The sequence below is a fragment of the Rhinolophus sinicus genome, chromosome 2 (genome assembly GCF_057876585.1).
Source record: "Rhinolophus sinicus isolate RSI-liver-muscle chromosome 2, RSI-T2T, whole genome shotgun sequence".
Classification (NCBI taxonomy): domain Eukaryota; kingdom Metazoa; phylum Chordata; class Mammalia; order Chiroptera; family Rhinolophidae; genus Rhinolophus; species Rhinolophus sinicus.
In genome coordinates, this window is record NC_142502.1 from 6,492,653 (window position 1) to 6,512,815 (window position 20,163).

At 41.0% G+C, this 20,163-nt stretch overlaps 1 protein-coding gene across 6 annotated transcripts in view; it reads right to left on the bottom strand.

Moving 5' to 3' along the window:
* MAP3K4 (mitogen-activated protein kinase kinase kinase 4) overlaps window positions 1-20,163 on the bottom strand; it is an 84,236-nt gene that overhangs the window by 52,557 nt on the left and 11,516 nt on the right. For all 6 annotated transcript variants that reach the window (XR_016020028.1, XM_074333786.2, XM_074333784.2 and 3 more), the window contains exons 2-3: window positions 5,835-6,025; window positions 274-1,637 (exon numbers count right to left, since the gene is read on the bottom strand). Coding sequence is in view for 5 of the 6 variants with exons in the window: in XM_074333786.2 (XP_074189887.2) it covers window positions 274-1,637; window positions 5,835-6,025 (1,555 nt within the window). In the remaining variant the exon portion in view is untranslated. The remainder of the gene's footprint in view (window positions 1-273; window positions 1,638-5,834; window positions 6,026-20,163) is intronic.

A 20,163-nucleotide genomic window follows, 5' to 3' on the forward strand; every position in this document is an offset into this window, starting at 1 on the left:
CCATCCTATATTTACATGGTTGGATTTTTTTCCCTTCCACATACCACCTTACACTTAATTCACTAAAGTCTGTACGGTTTTCATAGATCCACTTCCCCACTGATCACAGTACTTTATAAAAATGTTTAAATATTCAATGTAGAATAACTACCACTGATGTCTTCAGAATACCAAGACGATAAGAGTACATGATAATCCACACAGCACACACTGTAACTTACAAGTACTAACGGACTAAGGACGAGAACATGCCGATGCCCGCTGGAAACGTACCTCCACTGGATGCTCACTCTTCACCAGCGCCACACGTGCCCTTTGCAAGGACCCGTCCATCAGCTTGTGAAGTCTTAAAATGAGCTTTCTTAACCCCATCTGCTTCAGCGCTTTGTCTACAAACGGTCTATAAATAGAAGTGAGACCGTGTCTGCTGAAGCCTCCCTCCGTGCTGCAGTCTGGCGCTCCCCAGCCAACAGAATCGTCCTCCGACTCCAGCCGCTCAAGCTTCTTGGATGTGCAGCCCTGGGACTGGCTGCTGGAAGGGCTGTCAGCGGGCTGTCTGGCTGCTGGTACCCCCGGATCAATGCTTTGTTCTTCTTCACTCTCATCTGTGCTGCTTTCCAGCTCTTTCAGTTCTCCTTCTGTGTCCTCGCCCTCGTCTTCGGGCTCATTGCCCTTGGACGATCGAGGAGAAGGGATTTCAAACACTGGCCAGCCAATGTCTGACAAATTCTTGATGCCCAAAACAGTGCCCATAATCCTTAACTTCTGATTTAAGTCCTTCGTGATGTTTAACCACAAACAGAGTGCCTGCACCCTGTCCTGGAAGTCTCTCGCGGCGTATTTTTCGTAGTCCTTCTGAAGAGCCTGCAACGATGGATAAAGTGCTTCTATGTACTCCAGCAGCTCCATTATTCGTTTCACCTGCTCAAATGATACCCTCTGGCGTTGGAGATGCTCGTGGTATGTTGAGTAACCCGCAGCCGCTGTTCCATGAGGCGCTCCGCACTGCCCTCCTACTGAAGTGCCGTTAAAACCAGCTCCATTGCTAACAAAAGCAAAGCTCCCGTAATTCACTTTGAAAGTAAGGATCTCATTGATGATGTCTGGGATGGCTTGACGGGCTGTATATAAAAAGAGGTCCTGGTCGTTAATGGTCCGTCCTGCATGCCAGGCTTGTAGCTCTAACCAGATCAGCTCGTTAGATCGGTTAAACCAGAAAGCAGATGTATTCTCCTGCCCTCTTTGCTCCCTGTCTTTCTTCTTTGAGACTGAGGTAAGCTTTAGCAGAAGTCGTAATGTTTCAAAAAACTTGAGGCGATCTGCGGGACAGTCAGTCCTGGAAGTCTGCCGTGCAGTTCTGGCGATGGGCATGGGCACAGACACCGGCAGCTTGGCGTGGCTGCAGCCGAGACTGAGGTAAGGCTTGTTGAGATCCACGTCTGGGATCGACTTTTTGGGCAAAGACCCGCCCACGGAGTCCAGCATGAACGAGCACTGCACGTTTTTCTTATGATCACGCTCAGTTGTCCTCAGGGCCGCTCGGATCTTCTTCTCCTGCTTATAACTGTATTCTTCCACATTCTCCCCGAGTTTTCCAGTGTCTTTATGTGGAGGCTGGCTTGACACGTTCATTTTTTCTATTGAAAAAATAAACATAACATTATATTACTCTAAAATAGGAAGTTAGTCTGAATATTTTCAATAAAACTGATATTCAGATGTATTTATATTTTCAGGCTGTTACTGGAGGAAAAATATCATACCATATTCTGAAAATTAAAAGAATCAAAAATATATATAACATTTCTCTTTAAATTTTTAAAAAGCTTTTATCCATTCTCTGCTATATTCTAACATTCTCCACTACTAACCTAAAACGAGCTGCCTGCCTCAACGCTACACAGTACAGTTACCCAGGGACTCAAATCTTCACAAGTTACCACCTTCGGCTTAAGAGGGAGAAACAATACGGCAGATCTGCCAGAACCCTGGTTTGCAGAACACCTCCGATGCCTGCTTCTGCCATGAACTAAGTGTATTAACTTAGAGCAAATCACCTAAGTTTCCTGAGTCACTTTTCTCATTTGTACAATGAAGTAGACTGAGGAAAGCATCTTTAAGATTATTCTCATAAAAAACAGAAAGACAGATGATAAGCTAAAATGTTAACCTTAATTTATTCTATCCCTTGATTTCTTCTTGGCCACAAACAAATGAACAATAAACATTTTAAACTTAACGTTAAGAAAATTGAAAACATATAGACTAATTCAGTATAATTTGCCTGGTCTGTCATACATAAAATCATTCAAATTAATGCAAAGAAGGTAAATATCACACTTTTCCAGCTCTACCACACAACACCGCACACTGTGTATTCACCTGTGTGATTCCTACTGGACATGGGACTAGAGCCTATCCATCATCAAAAACAGTACATGCCTATGGCATCACAGAAATTCTGACTCATGGAAAGAATGAAGGAGAAATAAGGGAAGAATGGAAGGAAGGGAGGGAGGGAGGGAGGGAGGAAGCAAAGGGGAGGGGAGGGGAGGGGAGGGGAGGGGAGGGGAGGGGAGGGGAGGGGAGGGGAGGGGAGGGGAGGGGAGGACGGGTGTAGAAGAAAGGAAAGAGAGGTCAAGGGATAAAGGAAGGGAGGGAGGGAAGGAAAGAAAGACTTAATGACAAGGTAACTATGGTGACAACATACACTGTGGGAAGAGAAAGGGTCAGGAAGAGATACAAGGAAATGCATAGTCCAGGCAGCACTGCCCCCGGCTGGAGTCCCAAATCCGTAACTTAGTAGCTACTGTGTTTCCCCAAAAGTAAGACCAGGTCTTATATTAATTTTTGCTCTACAAGACACATTAGGGCTTATGTTCAGGGGACGTCATCCTGGAAAATCATGCTAGGGCTTATTTTCCAGTTAGGGCTTATTTTCGGGGAAACACAGTATACATGACTTGAGACTCAATGTCCTGAAAATGGAGGCACCAATAGGGATACACTCAATGTCATAATTATTTGACTCTACTTTAAAATTTAAGAAGAAAAAGAATAATGAATAGTGAGAAAGAACTCTAGTTTACAATAGCAATGGCAGCCAATACTGACTAAACATACACACCTCACAACGCTGCAAGGCAGACTGCTTTACAGACGGAAACACAAGACAAGAGGCTGCATATACAGACGGTGGCAGAACGCAGATCAGAACCCAGGCACTCTGGCAAAGCCACTCCCAAGGGCTGTCCCTCCGACACAACACACACCCTGCGCCAAAACATCCCAACAGCCCCCTTGCCCCACATGGGGGCTTCATTTCCATCTTTTCTTCGTATTCGTGAACAAGAGTATTGGCAAGAAACAACTCACCTGCAACGTATGAAGCTACTTTCTAATACACACGTGACTGGGGCATTTAAAACTAAGAGCCCTGGAAACGCTCTGCACCATTTCCTCAACTGTAAATTAAATATTATAAAGGACCTACACCTCATTGGGTTATTATGATATTTAAAAGATAACTCTTTTGAAGACCTAAGCACAGAGCTTAGCACACAGTAAGCACTCGGTAACTATTAGTGATAACTGTGCAAATGCTGCTACAAACAATACAGCAGCCACTGACAGGAACAGCACAGGTTATTCGAGGACATAAAAAGTCCATAAAGCCTTAAATGAACAAAGCTGGCTCTAAAACAGTAAATATAGAACAACACAAATGGAGGCAAACAAAGAGATTACAAGGCAAAGAAGGTAGCAGTTGTTATTTCTGCATATTAGGTTTATGGGTATTTTTACTTCTTCTTGTCTGTATTTTCTAAAGTCCTCCTTGGATAAGATTCCATCTAAAACACACAAGTAATCTTTTGCAATAATAAGCTACCCAGGATTTCGGTGTCTAGGTCCGCCCTTACACAGCTGCAACGACTTGGTTTATGGGCGTTCGCTCCTTCACCTGAAAAATGGTCTGTGAGACCTCTTCCAGATCTGAAATTCTGTAATTTTACGAAATAAACAATGGAAAGAAGCGGAGGAGGAAAGAGACCACCTTCCCTCTTCCTTCCATCTCCTCCACAGCCCAGGAGGACAGCAGGAACCAACAAATACCTAGCGGCCGGTTTTTGACTGATCGGCGCCAGAGGACCAGCCAACTCCAAGTGCTGATTCAGATAAGCTGCACCCCTGCAGCTGCACAGGGAAAAGTCCAAATCGAGAACCAGGAGAACCAGTTCCTAACCTAGTCCTGCCGCTATCGCAAGCCCTCCGGCCTTAAAGAAGTGGCCTTAAAACTCCACCTCAGTTTCTCAGTCTACAAAATGGGGAAACTGTGCTCTCAACTCCTGTTCTCATAGTACGAACGACAAGTGAAGGAAGAGCAGGTGTATTGTCGGCATCTTCTCACTTTACCACCACAAAGCAAACATGTACTAACTAACTTTGCACCTGGAGATGCTGCTTCGATGATACTATTTGAGACAAGGTGTTTCTACAGGCATTTGAAAAATTTCTTTGAGAAGATGGATATGGATTGATTTTAAAGATGATAAATTGCAATGGAAAGCTATTAATTTCCAAAGGGGGTAAGTACAGGCCACAGGTTAAACAGCCTACAAGAAATAAAGTTTTAAAAGAAAGTAAAAAAATCATCTTCCCTGTGGGAAAGACAGACAAGTTACACTTAGGAATTCCTCCTTGGATAAGGTTTCAGTCAAGCAAATAAATACAATAAAATCCATTCCTCTTGCCTCTCTCTTTCCTGAGGAAAGACTGGATACGGACACAGTGATTTGCCGTCACAACCACGAGAGACCAGCGTGTGGAAGGAGGACGGTGGGAAGGGGGTCTGGCCAGAGAGAGAGGGAGAACGTGGGCCACACAAAGGGAGAAATGAGAACGGGTTTGATTTCTGCAGAGAGAACACGTGATAGGGGCATTTCTCAGATGAGACAGAAAATGAAATCCCTATCTTCTGCAGTATTACATGGATGAATTCCAAGAGGCTATGAGGTCAGCTTTAGGACAAGTGGTTTGCTGAAGTTCGCAGGGAAATTCTAGTACCACAGGCTTCAGTGACCTGAGGTTCCAGGCCAGGAAACAGGGCACATTGGGCGCAGGTCAATACGATTCGATCATCTGCCTCAGAAAAGAACAGCTGTGGCAAGCTAGGAGGAAGGGAAAAATGAAAACAGAGGCGACTCTTCTAGGAGCTGTGGGGTTCAAAACACAGAGCAGCAGAGCGCAGGCTCTGTCCACGGCGACAAGCTGTGTGGTACCATCCAGGCCCGGCTCTGGGCGAGGAGGGCCCTGAACGCAGGGCAGCACACGTCACCGCACAGAGTGCAGACCTCGGACTGCCTCGGGGTCCTGGGGAAGGAAGCCTAGCTCTGCCTCCCCAACTGCCCAAGATGCCACATCTGCAAGACAGAATCCAGACACCCCCGCCTAAGAGAGTCCAAGAACAAAAGGAGGCCCGCTGTGCCATACGCCAGCGGCCACCGTGGATGAGCACGCTGATTCACCCACACTCGGGGTCTTCCGCCGTCTACGAGCAATACAAGTGCCTCCCACCACCAACTAACAATTACTCAGGACAAAGATTTCTATCTCTGGAGAATTTTGTTCTCCTTCATTCACAATACTGCTGCTAATGGCAATAATTCAAAAATTAAAATCTAAAATGTAAAAGCACCATTAGCATCAAACTCAAAGTAGAAGGAATAACTAACACTATCAGAGAAAGGATCAATCAGTAGTGACATGTTATATAAAGACAATATACCAAACGTGCCGGGCCCTGTCACGCATGTCATTTTAGGGACAAGACTTACCTTTCAAAGTAGATCTACTGACAGGCCTCCCCACGTTGTTCCTCTGGTGTTTTGCTGACATGCGTTTCATCTGCCGAGGGGTGCTGGGGGGAGAGTTGCCATAAAGGTTCTCTGTATTTGTTTCATCCGCAAAGTCCTCTGGATCAGATTCAGAAGTCTTGCAAGCTGGATCTCCCAATGTGCACTCTTGCCTATGAAACGCAAGCAGAGAAAATATTCAGGAACATATTATGAGAATTCAAATTCACACTACCTCAAATTTCTCTCAAGAAGCCTTCGTAAAGCCTTTCTGTGGCTGCGTCTCCGCCTCAGCACAGTAGCTGCACTTGTGGGAACGCACAAGGAGACCTTCTTTACTCAGAGAAAGCAACGACTGACTTCGCTGCTCTGACCACGTGGGCAGAACTGACGCGCAGTTTCTGTTGTGCGTAGGATTCTTTCGAACAGAAATAAAGCTGAAAACTAAGAACTTAGAGACTAAAGAAAAAGAGCACAGAACTAAAAGATACAGATCAGACAGAACCAGGTGGGCACTTGTGTGCCAGCCATGGCCACGCTGAATGGCTGAGCGGGCCAGTGCAGCCCTGCCCTGGACCGCAGAGATCCCCCCTCTTTCTGCAGAACACACAGACAGACAGACAGACACACAGACAGACAGACAGACAGAGAGCATAGGGACACTTCACCAGCCCCACGCAGCACAACACAGAGCACTGATAACATACGGCAGGCCAACTTTTCTATGTCCTCTGATGAACACTACAACGCAGAGCGGAGGCCCGAGGGAGGGAGAGGGAGGCTGTGACAGAAAAAGGATTCATTTCTCTTTGCCTTCAAAACGCAATTCCTCATTAACTTGTTCTCGGGAAACACTTCCTGCCAATGCTCTGTCCCCAGCCAACTTCTCAAATAATGATAAAGTTCTACTTTAGCAAAGCTAACAAACTGAAATGTAATGATATAAACTGAGAACAAACACAATGCCAAAACAGCAAACTAGAAGGAATCAATCACAAAGCTCCTTTCAAATATTTATTATCAGCCTACCCCATTCTGAATATTCTTTATAAAATATACTTCAGATTTTATAAACATAACTGCAACGACATCCAAGATATAACCAGTTTTTTTCTTTTCCTGGCAATTTATAACCTGATATAAAATCAACCTATTTCAAAATCACAAGGAAAAAAGGAAAAACCACTCTAAAATGTGTGGTACCATTACTGAATTTGACTGACACATGAAACTTCAGAAAATAAATTACCTTTCAAAACATTAAAATGCTGCAGAATTATACAAATGTACAGTACTGAAATCCCTTTGACGGGTCAAAAACTTTTTTTTTAATCAGATAACACCACTCTAGACACTTTGAGCACACACACTCCACACACATGTGCACACACAGTAAGATGTACAAGTGAAACACCCTGAAAGCTAAAACAAAGGAAACCACCCGCAAATTTAAAAGTAAGTTTTAAATGCACCTATCCCCATGGGCTCTCTTATTATTTAAGTCTCACAAGGTCCTACAGCAAACAATGTAACCTCCAGATTAACCTGAAATTCCCAACATCATTGCTTCTACACTCACAAAATGGTCAATTGGCTGATGAAAGGACATGGCTATAGAATGTCAAGGTCGCTAATTTCAATTCCACAAGTTTTAGTGGCACAGGCTTCGGAATGATTTATGGAGACGGCTTTGTGGTGTGAGGGGCTTAGGTTCAAATCCTGCCTGTGCTGGTCACAGGCTGTGTGGGCCTTGGCCAAATCCAAATTATTTATTATAAAATCTCCACATTGTACATTTCCAAAATAAGGATCATGAATACTTAGCCTCCATACCTGTAAGGGATGACTCCGGTAACGCTTGCTTAGCAAAGGAGCCGTAACAGAGTAAAGGTTCACTAAGGATTGATACTATTCCTATGACAGACCTTGAATGCAGAGGTACTCACCACCCACTGGGCATGACACAGGACCAGAAACCATTTTAACATTTTTAACAGTTTTTAAATTCTTTCAAATTCAATTACTGTAACTCTTTTTTTTTTATTTCCCCCTAAGATACAGCCAATGGTTAAGGAAGAACTTTGTGCTTATTTTACTACTTTTATATCTCCAATAATTTCCAGCATAGTGCTCAAAACCGTTCCGTGTTTTCCACAACACTTCATATACCAGAACGATCACCACTAAAAACTACAGCACAAACATTTAGTCAGTTAAATACCTCGAGGCCACACAACAAGGAGCATCAGGATACCCAGAAAAATGGAGTCAGATCCGAAAGCACACACACAACCCCGTTCACACGCCCTCTGCAGGGAGAAATGTGCCCTCGGAGGCAGAAGACCTACGGCCTCGTCCCAGCCTTACTGGATGGGAGACTGCATACATGACTTAACCTTTCTAAGACTAAGAAGAAGACTAATTTAGAATCTGTAAGGTCAACATTGTAAAATATTTCAGGCAATTCAGTTGTGAAGATCCAAGAAGAAATCAAAACAACATAATGGAAACAAAGGGCTATGTGGAAAATACTAAGATAGCAAACAGGGATATAAAAGTATATGTTTTACTAATATCCAGCAGCAGTGCTGTGTGGATGAATGAGCTCAAGAGATGCAAAATGAACGTGGAAGAGGATTTTCTGAAGAGGATTGAAAATGTCCAAACTTCACTGAGCCAAGTCTTCCAATGGCAAGCCCCGGGAGTCACGATCTCAGGACAGACGAGTTTACTTTTTTAAATAAATACCCCTGTCTGATCTACATGGAAACAAGTCCTGTGCTTGAAGGGCGGTGGGAGGAGTGGGGGGAAGAGTCTAAGAAAGCACATTTAATAAAAATCTAGTTAACGTTTAAGAATTTAATTTGAGGAAACAGAAAAAGGCATTTGTTCTGTACTGCCCTCCAACTGTGGGCAAGTTATTTCTCTACTCATGGAAAAATTCATTTGGCTGTACTCTCCAAATCAAAGTAGAAAAATAAATCACTGTAATAATTCGTCAGAAGCTGAACTTCTCTTGTTTTTAAACCTGCATCTATTAGAAAACAAAAAGTCATCTATCTTAGTCTTTATACTTTGTACCTTAGTCTTTATACATGGACACAATAAACAACACTGATTTCAAACCTCTCCCAAATTATTTAATTATTCTAACAACCAACAAAAAGAATCACGTGGAAGTAAAAACAAATACTGTTATAAACAATATATTAAGATAAAACATAATACATCTCATCCCCCCTTATCCATTATGCATCACAGAAAAGGAGGCAGGAAAAATGCCATGTGGTACTGCTAGCCATAATATTTATAATTCATAATTAAAATGAATTTTAGGACAGGCATTACACAAAGGTGAAACTATGTATTTAAATACTTTCTCAGAATATACTTAGTCAAATTGTAGTCACACTTGTTGGAAATGTTATTAGTTTACATTCTATCCAAGTAACTTAGTAACTTAATTACGTGTCAGAAAAAAAGTCCAACATTATTTTATTCTTCTTTATTTTAAAAATGAAGAGTCTAGCACCCTATAAATAAAATTCACATGTGTGATATCCTATCAAAAATTACCAAACGGGAAGATAGCACCCAAACCAGGAGAAAAATCAATAGAAACATACCAGAAATTACTCAAGTATAACCTATAGACAAGAAAAAAAAATATCTGAAATGAAAAATACTTGGAAGGAATTAAAAAGAGATTAGACACAGCAGAAGAAAAGATCAGTGAACTTGAAGACATAACAACAGAAACTATCCAAAATGAATCAGAGAGAAAAAGATTGAGAAACAAAGATGAAAAAGAACAGAGCACCAGTGGTGTATGGTGCAATATCAAGCAGTGTAGCACAGGCTATTGAGTCTAAAATGAGAAAAGGGCGGCACAGAAAAAAAAATCTTTGAAGAAATAAGGGCTGAAAACTTTTCTAAATTTGAAGAAAACCATAAGCTCACAGATCCAAGGAGCTCGGCAAACTCCAAGCAGAAGAACTACTGAGAAAACTACCAGTTTTTGATTATGCACCTCATAATCAAACTGCTGAAAACGGTAAAAAGAAAAATCTTAAAAGCAGCTAAAGAAAAACAACTTAGCTGGGGAGCCTTAGCTAAGAAGCAATACATAATGGAGGGAGGGGGAATCAAGCAAAAGTTTATTCTTTTTTCTTAAAAAAAACCAAACATTTATACACAAAATCAAGGAAAATAAATACTAGTGGTAACTTCAAAAGAACTTACATCATTTCAATTAACTAACCAAAAGCATCCAAAAGCTCATTTTGTATTAGCTCATGTGAGATGAGCTAATGTGGTCGGTTGACTGGTTCAGAATGTTTCCATGGATACCAATTATTTTGGAGGAGGAAAGTAGTACAAGGTCTACATCAGTTGCCCTGAAACATTTGCCTTACTTGTGTTTAAAAACATACAAATGTGAAATGTCTTTCTGGTACTAAACTTCTGACAGTCACATAAAACCACATTTCCCTCTTTCAACATAAAACTTTGCTAAGGTACTATTCACTTGGCACAGAATCTGGTCTAAGAAAAGTATGTCTTGAACTGAACCCAAGGGAGTTTGGTGTCATTTTTAAATTTAAAAATGTGTGGAAGACAAGACAAAAATTCAAGTTCCTTGGGGTTAAATAGTTCTGCTCTGACATAGTAGGTAAGCCACATGGTGACTAAAATAGCTCATCTATAAAACGATGGAGTTGGATTAGATGAGTTTGAAAACATCTGTGGTTTTGCAAAAGCCCTTAAAAATTAACTTCATTAAATATTCTATATAGCAAAGCCCTTAGAAATAAAATATTTTATTCACTTATGAAGTACAGTACAGTGCTCATCTGCGTAAGATTCGCTCCACCACTTCCATCTCCCCAGTTACCTATTCTCCAGTAAGCAATAATTCAAGGAAGACTTCTGCTATTGGGGGAAAGGGTGGGGGAAGGGATGGATTCTAGGATTCTTATTTTTAAGAACTTGTATGGTTTGTTTGGCCTGCAGTATAAACCAAAGGGAGCTAAGCTCACTTGGAGGTTGCATGCTTGGTTTGTACTGTAAGAGCCAACTAATTAATAAGTTAGTTGATCTTTATATTAGCCTAGAGTTGAGTGTTTATCGGCTAACCTCCAGGTGACCTGTTGTCAAACCTCAAACGCATCTAACATTCACTATTAACTTTTGCATTGATTCAGAGTGTAGGGTCTTCACAAGCCTAGTGAGTCTTGGTTATTTTTCAGGATAGACACCAGACTTTTTTGTTGTTTTTTAACTAAAATTCATCTTTTTTAAACAAGTAGATATTTAAAAAAAAAAAAAAAAAAAAATGACTTCCTACAGAAGTGAACAAGAAACTCTCCGCAGCTAGAGTGCAGGTTCTGTGACAGCAGGGCCCTCGTCTGTCCTCTTCACCACTGTTCCCCTGGGACCAGAACAGCGCCTGGCACAGTGTGGGCATGATAACCACCTGCTGAATACATGAACGTGTGCGGTAAATAGTTTTACTTTTGGTATGTTGGCCTAATCATTATCTAAACTCTATTAAAATACAACCACACTTAATTATTTGAAGAACGTAAATTGTAAAGGCTACAAGAATTAAAGATTATTTAGTTCTGATAATGAGTTAAGTGGTACTGCAACCCTTGGTGCCAAAATGACTATCTACTGACCAAAACAACAGCCATGGGGTACGAAATAAGGACTCATGGTTTTGGAATCAGATTCGCATAGGCTGAAACACCTATGGTTTCATGCATATTAGTAAGAACACAAGTTTTGATCAAACTGTTGTGAGTTCGTTTGCAAATAGTTTATTCTATTAGAAGCCTTCTTATCAAACGTCAGTAGAACTTGTGGATAGTGAGTTAATTTTTTAAAAATATATATTAAAAGCACTAAAAATGAACCATGCAAATACAAAAACTGAAACGTTTGTGGGGGCTATTACTTTGGAGGCGCCCCACGCACCTGGCCTCCCGGTATTCACGCCTGTGTATAATCACCTACTCTTGACTCTGGGATGCCCGTGAGCTGCTTTAACCCATGGAATGTAGCAAAAGTGACACAGGGCCAGTTCCGGGCCTGTACCTTAAGGCCACTTTTGTCCCCCAGGGGAAACGAGCCACCATGAAGCCCAGCTACCCTCAGGCTGCCACGGTCTTCGCAGCCTAATGTCACCGGCTGGAGAGGCTGCCTGACGGAGGGCCCAGCTAGGTCACAGCTGACAGCCAGCAACAACTTGCTAGCTTGTGAGCGAAGCTATTTTGGACCTTCCAGCTGTCCCTGAGCCCCAGCCAACACCATGAGAAGCAGAAGAGCCACTCAGTGCCGTAACAAATAATAAATGGTTTTTACTTTAAGTCATTAAGCTTTGGTATGGTTTGTTAACTCATAATACATAACCAACGCACATACAAAACATAAATATTTTATTTTCACTTTAAGCCCAGGGCTGGGTTGAAATCCATCGCTCCTTTGATGAGGGCCACAGCCTTGCCGTGTAGAGTGAGGCCTGAAAGAAGCCACCAGTCCAACTGTGTCACCTACACCACAACCAAGGGCAGCTCCACTCTCGTTTCTTCAAAATAGAACAAAAATGTAAAGACTTTCGTGGAGTCATTTTCCAGGATTTTTATGGTTTTTCTTCCTAAACTTTAATAGTTCTCTCCTATAACTAACTTGATGGCAATTTTCTTTCTGGGACGGATCTTTAGATTTTCCAAAGCATTCCAAATTAGTTTATATAGAAACTACGAGTCTTGCTTGTATTCACATTTCATGTATTTGTATAATGGTTTACTAAATTATGCAATTATAAGCAAAACGTACAATAGACCTAAACAGATTTAGGAACAAACCAGGAACTCTTCAACTCGTGGGAAGAGAAAATCACAAGCATTCTTGAAAGTACCCTATTAGCCTTAAGCATTCATGATTGGATGGATGTTTTATAGAAGAAACGGACGGGCTCAGGTCTTGGGACGGGTTAGGAAGATGAGTAGACAGGCCTGCCCGTCTTAGATCTTCTGGGACAAGTCATTTACTTCACTCATAAATTTGTACAAAATATACTTTATCAGTTCTGAACGAAGAAAAACACAAAGAGCACTCAAAGATAGAAAACAAAGAAAAATTACCCCAGATGGAGAAACTCTACTCATCATTAGAAATAAAAATAATTATAAGCTGTTGATAAAATATTTTCAGATGAAAGATTTCAAAAAATAAACTTACAAAATCATAGAAATAAATGTAACAGAATGCTTTAAAGACTTCATGTTATTTGTCACTTTTGGTTAACCAGAAGACTACCCAAAAGGAACTAGAACAAAGAGACAGAGTGTGAAAAATGCTTTGGGCATATAAACACAGGAGTCATGTTATAGCTGAAAGACAAACGTGATTATTTCTGTTATTTCTGCAATTTTGCAGCAAACAGTTAAGTATTTAAAAACGAGTGGACAAAGAGTAAGACGTTTTTCAGGTGTACTTTCTTATTTTTACCACGTCTAATATCTCCAAAGAAATGCGTGAGTATATCTATCCTATATCTTTATCCAAAGCTTTGCAAATCAGTATCAGGTCATATGTGCAAGAATCAAAATGGAATGAAAACCCTTGTTAGATGCTCCTGGTTGTGCATGAGTGACGCACGCAGGCAGCAAAGGTAGGAGGGACGTCCTTGCTACACTAGAAAGGAAAATAAACACCACTTCAGTCTCACTGTGGATGCATTTTGCAATGAAATGCCAACAACAACAAAAAAAATTTTTTAAAAGAAGCAACATAAAAGTGATGATTCATTCAAAAGGTTTTTTGAGGCCTGACTAAAGAGAACTATGGGGCTGTGGCAGGGAAATTTGGAAGATGGGAAATGTATCAAAACTGGGAGAAAACACAAACAAAGGGACTTATACTATGCCAAGTGCATATAAAACATTAAAAAGAGTTTAAAGAGAAACAAAAAAATGTTTAAAACTTAAAAGGTAGCAAAAAAGAATTATGATCTCTACCTACTCTTCTTACAAATGAGAACATTTTTTTATTCCCTTATTTTAATTTGAATTTGTGGAGAAAAAATCATTTTCTATCATGAATTACTTTCTTGTCATTCTTAGAAATCAAGTAACTGAAGAGCCCCTTTCTATAAGAAAACACATGAGTTGTTTGAATTTCCTTGGCTCAAGTTATCTTTTTTCCTAGTTTGGACTTTAAAAATAGTTAACTATAAATACGCCCTATGACACACATACACATTCAAAAGATGAACTCCAACTGTTAGGAAGATAAATCTAGGAAATACAAGCATATGAGATATTCTCCCAGGGTTTCCAATGAAGGAAATGGAAAGAAAAGTGGGAAAGGCAATTAGGACAATTTGGACATTAAATCTCTCACTTCTGCTTTGACATTAGCACAGAAAGAGCTCATTTATCGTGGCACCAGATCTTGGTTTCTAATACCATGCTTCAATAAAAGAAGCAGGACTCCCAGGAGAAATGGCTGATTGATTCCAGGACTGGGGCAAGGAAGCTGTAACATGAGCCTGGAGCATCTCTTAGTGCCAACACGCGAGAAGTGCTCAAAAAAACAAAAAACAAACCAATGGGAGTGTGTTAGGACACAGGAACAGAGCGCCCATTGGCCAAAGCGGGAACAATCTGAGCAACAAAATAAATGACACAGTCCTGGATTATGACCATGAACCCATGAATCCATATTGACATAAATAATTACTAAACAAATAAATTAATGGGAGACGAGACCAATCTCCCGTACAGAAAAACTCCCAGTAATGGATGTAGATACTGCCCACCACTTAAGTGTGAGCTGCACTTCTAGTGGCTCACTTTCAAAGAACACAGTACAGAAAGGTGGAGAAAAAAGGAAGTTTGCAGAGGAGAAACTGACAAACACTATTCCATCAGCTGTCGGTCAGGTGGTCAAGGTGAACACCAGCAGCGATACACCACGTGGCAAGCATGTGCCCCTCGCTGGATGACAAGCACCCTTTACCTCTGTGGTCGTCCTCCCAAAACCCACAACTCCAGTCAAACCATGATAAAAACAGCAGACAAACCCAAGCTGAGGAACAATCTACGAAATACCTGAGCAGTACCCCTTAAAGCTGTTAGTCATTAAAAAAAATGTCTGTGCAACAGCCAAGAGGCAGCGAGGGAGACATGACGACCTAATGTCATGCAGTATCCTGGAGAGATCTGGTACCGGAAAAGAACATTAGGGGGAAATGAATAAAATCTAAGCAGAGAGTTTAGTAAATAATAAAGTGTTAATATTGCATCCTTAGCAGTAACAAAGGTACACAACAATGTTTAACAACAGGAGAAACCAGGCACAGGAGACATGGAAATTCTGTACTCTCTTTGCAACTGTCTCTAAATCTAAGCTGTTCTAAAATTAAAAGTTTATTTTAAGAATTAATTTAATGACATGATATGGAACAGTCCCATGACAATGTTGAGTAAATTTGGTGCTACTACTCTACTGATATAAAACACTAAAAGCCAGGACTAAATGAAAAAGGTAACATTAATTACAAAATTAAGCAATTCTTTATCAATGTATAACAAATAACTGATGACTATGATTTGAAACATTTTTTAAATGGTAGGTGAGGAAATGTCTTTTAAAATAGTGACTTCCAAAACTGGGCAATGTACCAGATTTCTAATCAGCTGTATAATTTGTTCCACCGTAACAAGCAATTTCATTGTAACAGTATAATTGCCACCATTAGGTATTGAGTACTGACCATCTGCCAGGCACTACGCTAAATATCAAACATAATCTCATTTAATGCTCGGCAGAGCCTCTGGCACTACTTTAGGGAAGGATCCCTTGCCCAGAAGGCCAACTCTCGTCCATTATGAGAGGCACTCACTATCAAATACCTGTTATTACATCCTAGGTACGCAATCAGGCGCTTCACAAATGTTATCCGGTTGGATCTTCCTAACACCCCTGCTGGTACCATCACAAGCCCTAAGTCATGGAATGGGGAAAGAGTTGCCAAGGTAACTTGTCTGCTCCCCTGGGAAGTGTCTGGGCCACAACTGGAGTCTCGTGGCCCCTCTCCATTCAGCCCACCGCTGAGTCCCAAGTCACTGGTTTGGCTGGCGTCCCCGTCCCCGTGGCAGGCAGGGAGGGTTACTCCCCCTGCGGAATGAGGTCCCTACCTCTGGGAAAGCGTGGGGGACAGTTCGGAGATCTCCAGGCACCGCGAGGGCGCACAGCTTTGGTGAAGCCCGTTAAGCACTCGAACTCTAAACTGCCTCTCCTATAAGTAGAGGTGTTCGCCTGGGTAAGATATTGCGTCTAAATTCAGGCCGAGGGGGACCCAGCTCGGCTACAATTTAAATGAGAAAAAAAAAGTGAAGATTTTGCACGGCTTACTTATTTATGACATAAAAGGTCCCCCTAAACCCTCTCCCTGCCCGCAGTCTTCACGTCCCGCCCAAGGAGGAGAACTACACGGGTCTATGCGCCTCTAGCAGCGACAGGGGGTCAGGCTGGTGTTGCTGCTCATTCAACAAAGGCCCCAGTGGACAAGCGCTGTGCTAGGAGCTGAGGAAAAACACATGACTGAACAAGAGTCACCATTCCTGCCTTCCGGGGGAGTTCATTCCGTGAAAAGAAGTGGATATTTAGCATGTAAGCAAGCAGACACACAATAACCTTTCAAGGCAGTTCTGACTTACGCGCTGAAGGAAGGCTACGAAGCAGACCGGTAGACAGGAGCAGACTTCTCCAAAGAAGGAACATTTCAACAAACTTCAAAGCTAGGAAGGCACTGACCGGAAGAGGGAGGAGGAAAGTGACAGAGACAGAAGGAAGAGCACGTGGAAGGATCCCAGACAGAGGAGCACACGGCTCACTGGAGAAAGTGAAAGGCCATGACGACCTAGGGCGGTGTGGCCAGAGTGAAGGGACCAGAGTACCCAGGGCAGCAGGCAGTCATCGGGTTACCACGCCAGGGCGGGCATCAGCAGGGGGGGCACGAGGGAACCTATCCTCCTCCTCAGAGTATTGCCCATAACCACCCGACACCAGCAGACGGGCATCCAGACTCACACAACTTTCTAGCACTACTGTGACTTTTTCACACACAAGGCTTCTCAACTAGTTAAGCCTCAAGTGAACTTAAACAGCTTGTCTGTCTATGCCACCCAAACAAGCAGGACAAATTCACCTGCTGGGAGCCAACAGAGGAAAAGACCTGTACATCTGAGAGGCAGAATGCTTCAGGAATCCTTAAAAACAAAAAGTTAACGTCTAAGAAGAAAAACGCTACCCAACATCAGATGTGAGTAAAAGATACACACACAAATAAAGTTTGTCTCATGAAAAATGTAACTGTCTTCTAATTAAAAACTATGTAAATGGGGGGAAATGTAAATGGGTCTTAAAAATTTTAGGAGAAAATAATAAAAGCTCCTATTTTTAATTTTATAGTTTTCTTCACTAAAGAAAACATAATTGGTAACTGTGGTTGAATACATAAGGCCAATGTGAAATTTACTGGAAATGTGGGGCCTGAAGCCCTGCATGTTCCAAATATAAACACCATGTACAATTTCAGAAATGTCTCACAGCATATAATTAAATGCAACATGCACAAAATATAGGGAACGTAAAAAAGTATGAAAATTATATTACTTTATATCTCAATTGTGGGGACTGTGAGTTCCTTGAAGCTGAATGTAAATTTTTATCATATGCATTTTTCGGATTCAAGAGTCCCTAGTTTTCATCAGATTCTCAAATGCAGTGTATGACCCAAAAGAGGTTAAGAAGCACTGACCTAGGCAATATTTACCATACATTTAGCAGTGTTCTCTTTTCAAAATAGCCTGACACGTATTAGACACTCAAAGGACACACATGCCTGATGAATAGCTAATTCACAATCCGTGCTCCATCTGCAAGGTGGCTTCCACACTAGCCAAGGACAGAGACAACCCCCACCCAACCACACACACTAGCTTGACACAAAACCGACTTTTAAAAATCACATAAACGTCAAGAAGTTAACCAAGTGAAACAGGATTTTTCAATCCTTTGTGACATGCTGTTGCTTCACATTTGGAATGACAATGTCCTCCACATTCCCTGTAAAAGTGGTTAATTAAAATAAACTAACACATTAATTTAGGAATAATTAGAAAAATCTTTAAATGGTTCATAATCAAGACTGTAACTAAACAGAGTCAAAGCCTTTCGGGAAAAGAAAAGCTTTTAAGCAAACATGGAGCACAGAGGCTTGGTAAGAGCAAAGGAGATTGTTCCATGTAATACAATACTAGAGGTGTGAAAGCAGAAGAAACATTGTACGAATAAAGTTATTTATAAGATTGACAACAGGATAGAAACTAGAAGAACAAGGGATTTAAGCAGAGATTTTCCAGTAATGGTTCCCTTTGTGTTTATCCTTCTTAGCGTTCATTGAACTTTTTGAATCTATGGGTTTAGTTTTCATAAAATTGGAAACATTTACAGCCATTATTTAACTTTTTTTTTCAGTTTCCTCCTGTCTTCTTTCCTCTTTCAGGAACCCGGTTACACATATGCTGACTGCATGGTATTATCCCACATGGCACTGCTGTTCTGTTTATTTTTGTCTAGTCGGTACTCTCTGTACTATATGTTGCAGTTCCTATTGTTATGTCCACAAGTTCAATAATTTTTTCTGCACTGTCTACTCCATTGATAATCCCATCTGGTGTATTTGTCATTTCAGATCTTTTTCATTTTCAGAAGTTCCGTTTCGGGGTTTTTCTTTCATATCTTTTATCTATCTCCAATGTACATGTTTTCCTTTAAATACCTGAACATAATTCTAACGATCTTAACAATTCTGCTACTTCACCATTTTTGACATTTCTGAGATTGTTTCTATTGACTGATTTTTCTCCTGGTTTTGGGGTCATCTCTTCCCGCTTATTGGCATGTCTAGTAATTTTTTATTAGATGTTGGACATTATGTTTTATTTGTTGAGTATCTAGATTTCACTGTCTTCTTTTAAAGAGTACCGGGCTTTGTTTTTTTTGTAGGCCGTTAAATTATTTTCAATTCCATTTTATCCTTCCAAGAACTGTTTTCAAGCTTGGTTAATTCCAGACATGCCTTTACTCTCGGAACAGTTTAGCCCCACGACTCAGATGTGAACCTTCCAAATACTGAATGTCCCAAGTGGCCAACACAACAAGGACTGTTGTGGCCAATGGGAACTCAAATGCCTCTCAGCCCATGTGAGCTCAGGGAACCTTTCAGCTCATGGTTCCCCACTGACTCTTTGCTTAACCTGTGGAACTATGCAGGTGCCTCCCATATTCAAAGACTCAAGAAGGACTTATGTAGGTTTCTGGCTTTTTTTTTTGCTCCTTCCTCTTCAAAACTCTGCCCTCAACTTCCACCTGCCTCAGCCTCCCTGAACACTCCTCTGCCTCCTTAATTCAGCAAGACCCTCTGGTTGTCTGGGACTCCCCTCCCTGTACCACCACCTGGAAGAGGCTTCCAGGCAGAAAGCCAGGGTAATCATAGAGCTCCTTTCGTTTGTTTACCTTGACTCAGGGATGACAATCCTGCCTGGCCTACTGTCCAATGTCTGAAAACAGTTGTTGTATATTTAAGTTTATTCCAAATGTCATGGGAATAACTTATTATATACCACTAAAAGGCAGTATGTTTATAATTTTTATCTAAAAAAATTGTTCTATGGATTTTTTAATGTTACAATGAAATGATACACTATTCCATCATATATAGGAATAATAATACTTGACTTTCAAAGTGACTAAGTCTACAGTGTAGCTAAGTATTTTATGATAGGATCACACAGCAGTTCCTTTAGAAAACAAAGGCGAGGGAAATTTTTGTTTAAAAACAAAGATAAATTAATACAAAAAGGAAAACATCAACTTATTTTAGAGGTTAAAATATTTATAGATAGTTGAATCCGACCCATTTATGTTATAGCAATTTAACCTCTCTGGGCCGCAGTTTCTATAATTTACATAAAACCAGAAAGACTCTTTGTGGACCAAAGTTTTAAGGAAGAATAGAAAACATGTAAAACTTAGGGTTTAACAGATAAAGCTGATATCACTTAAATATCCGAATGTATCAAAAATGACACACTTCTCAACTACAGTTGGTACCAGAAGACCAAACAAATAACATTTTTGGCAGTTCCTCATGTGCTTGTCAGAAAAATTATACATAATTCTATTACTCTAATCGCTAATGCGGGACGTGGGGGAAAAATCATTAACATAAACA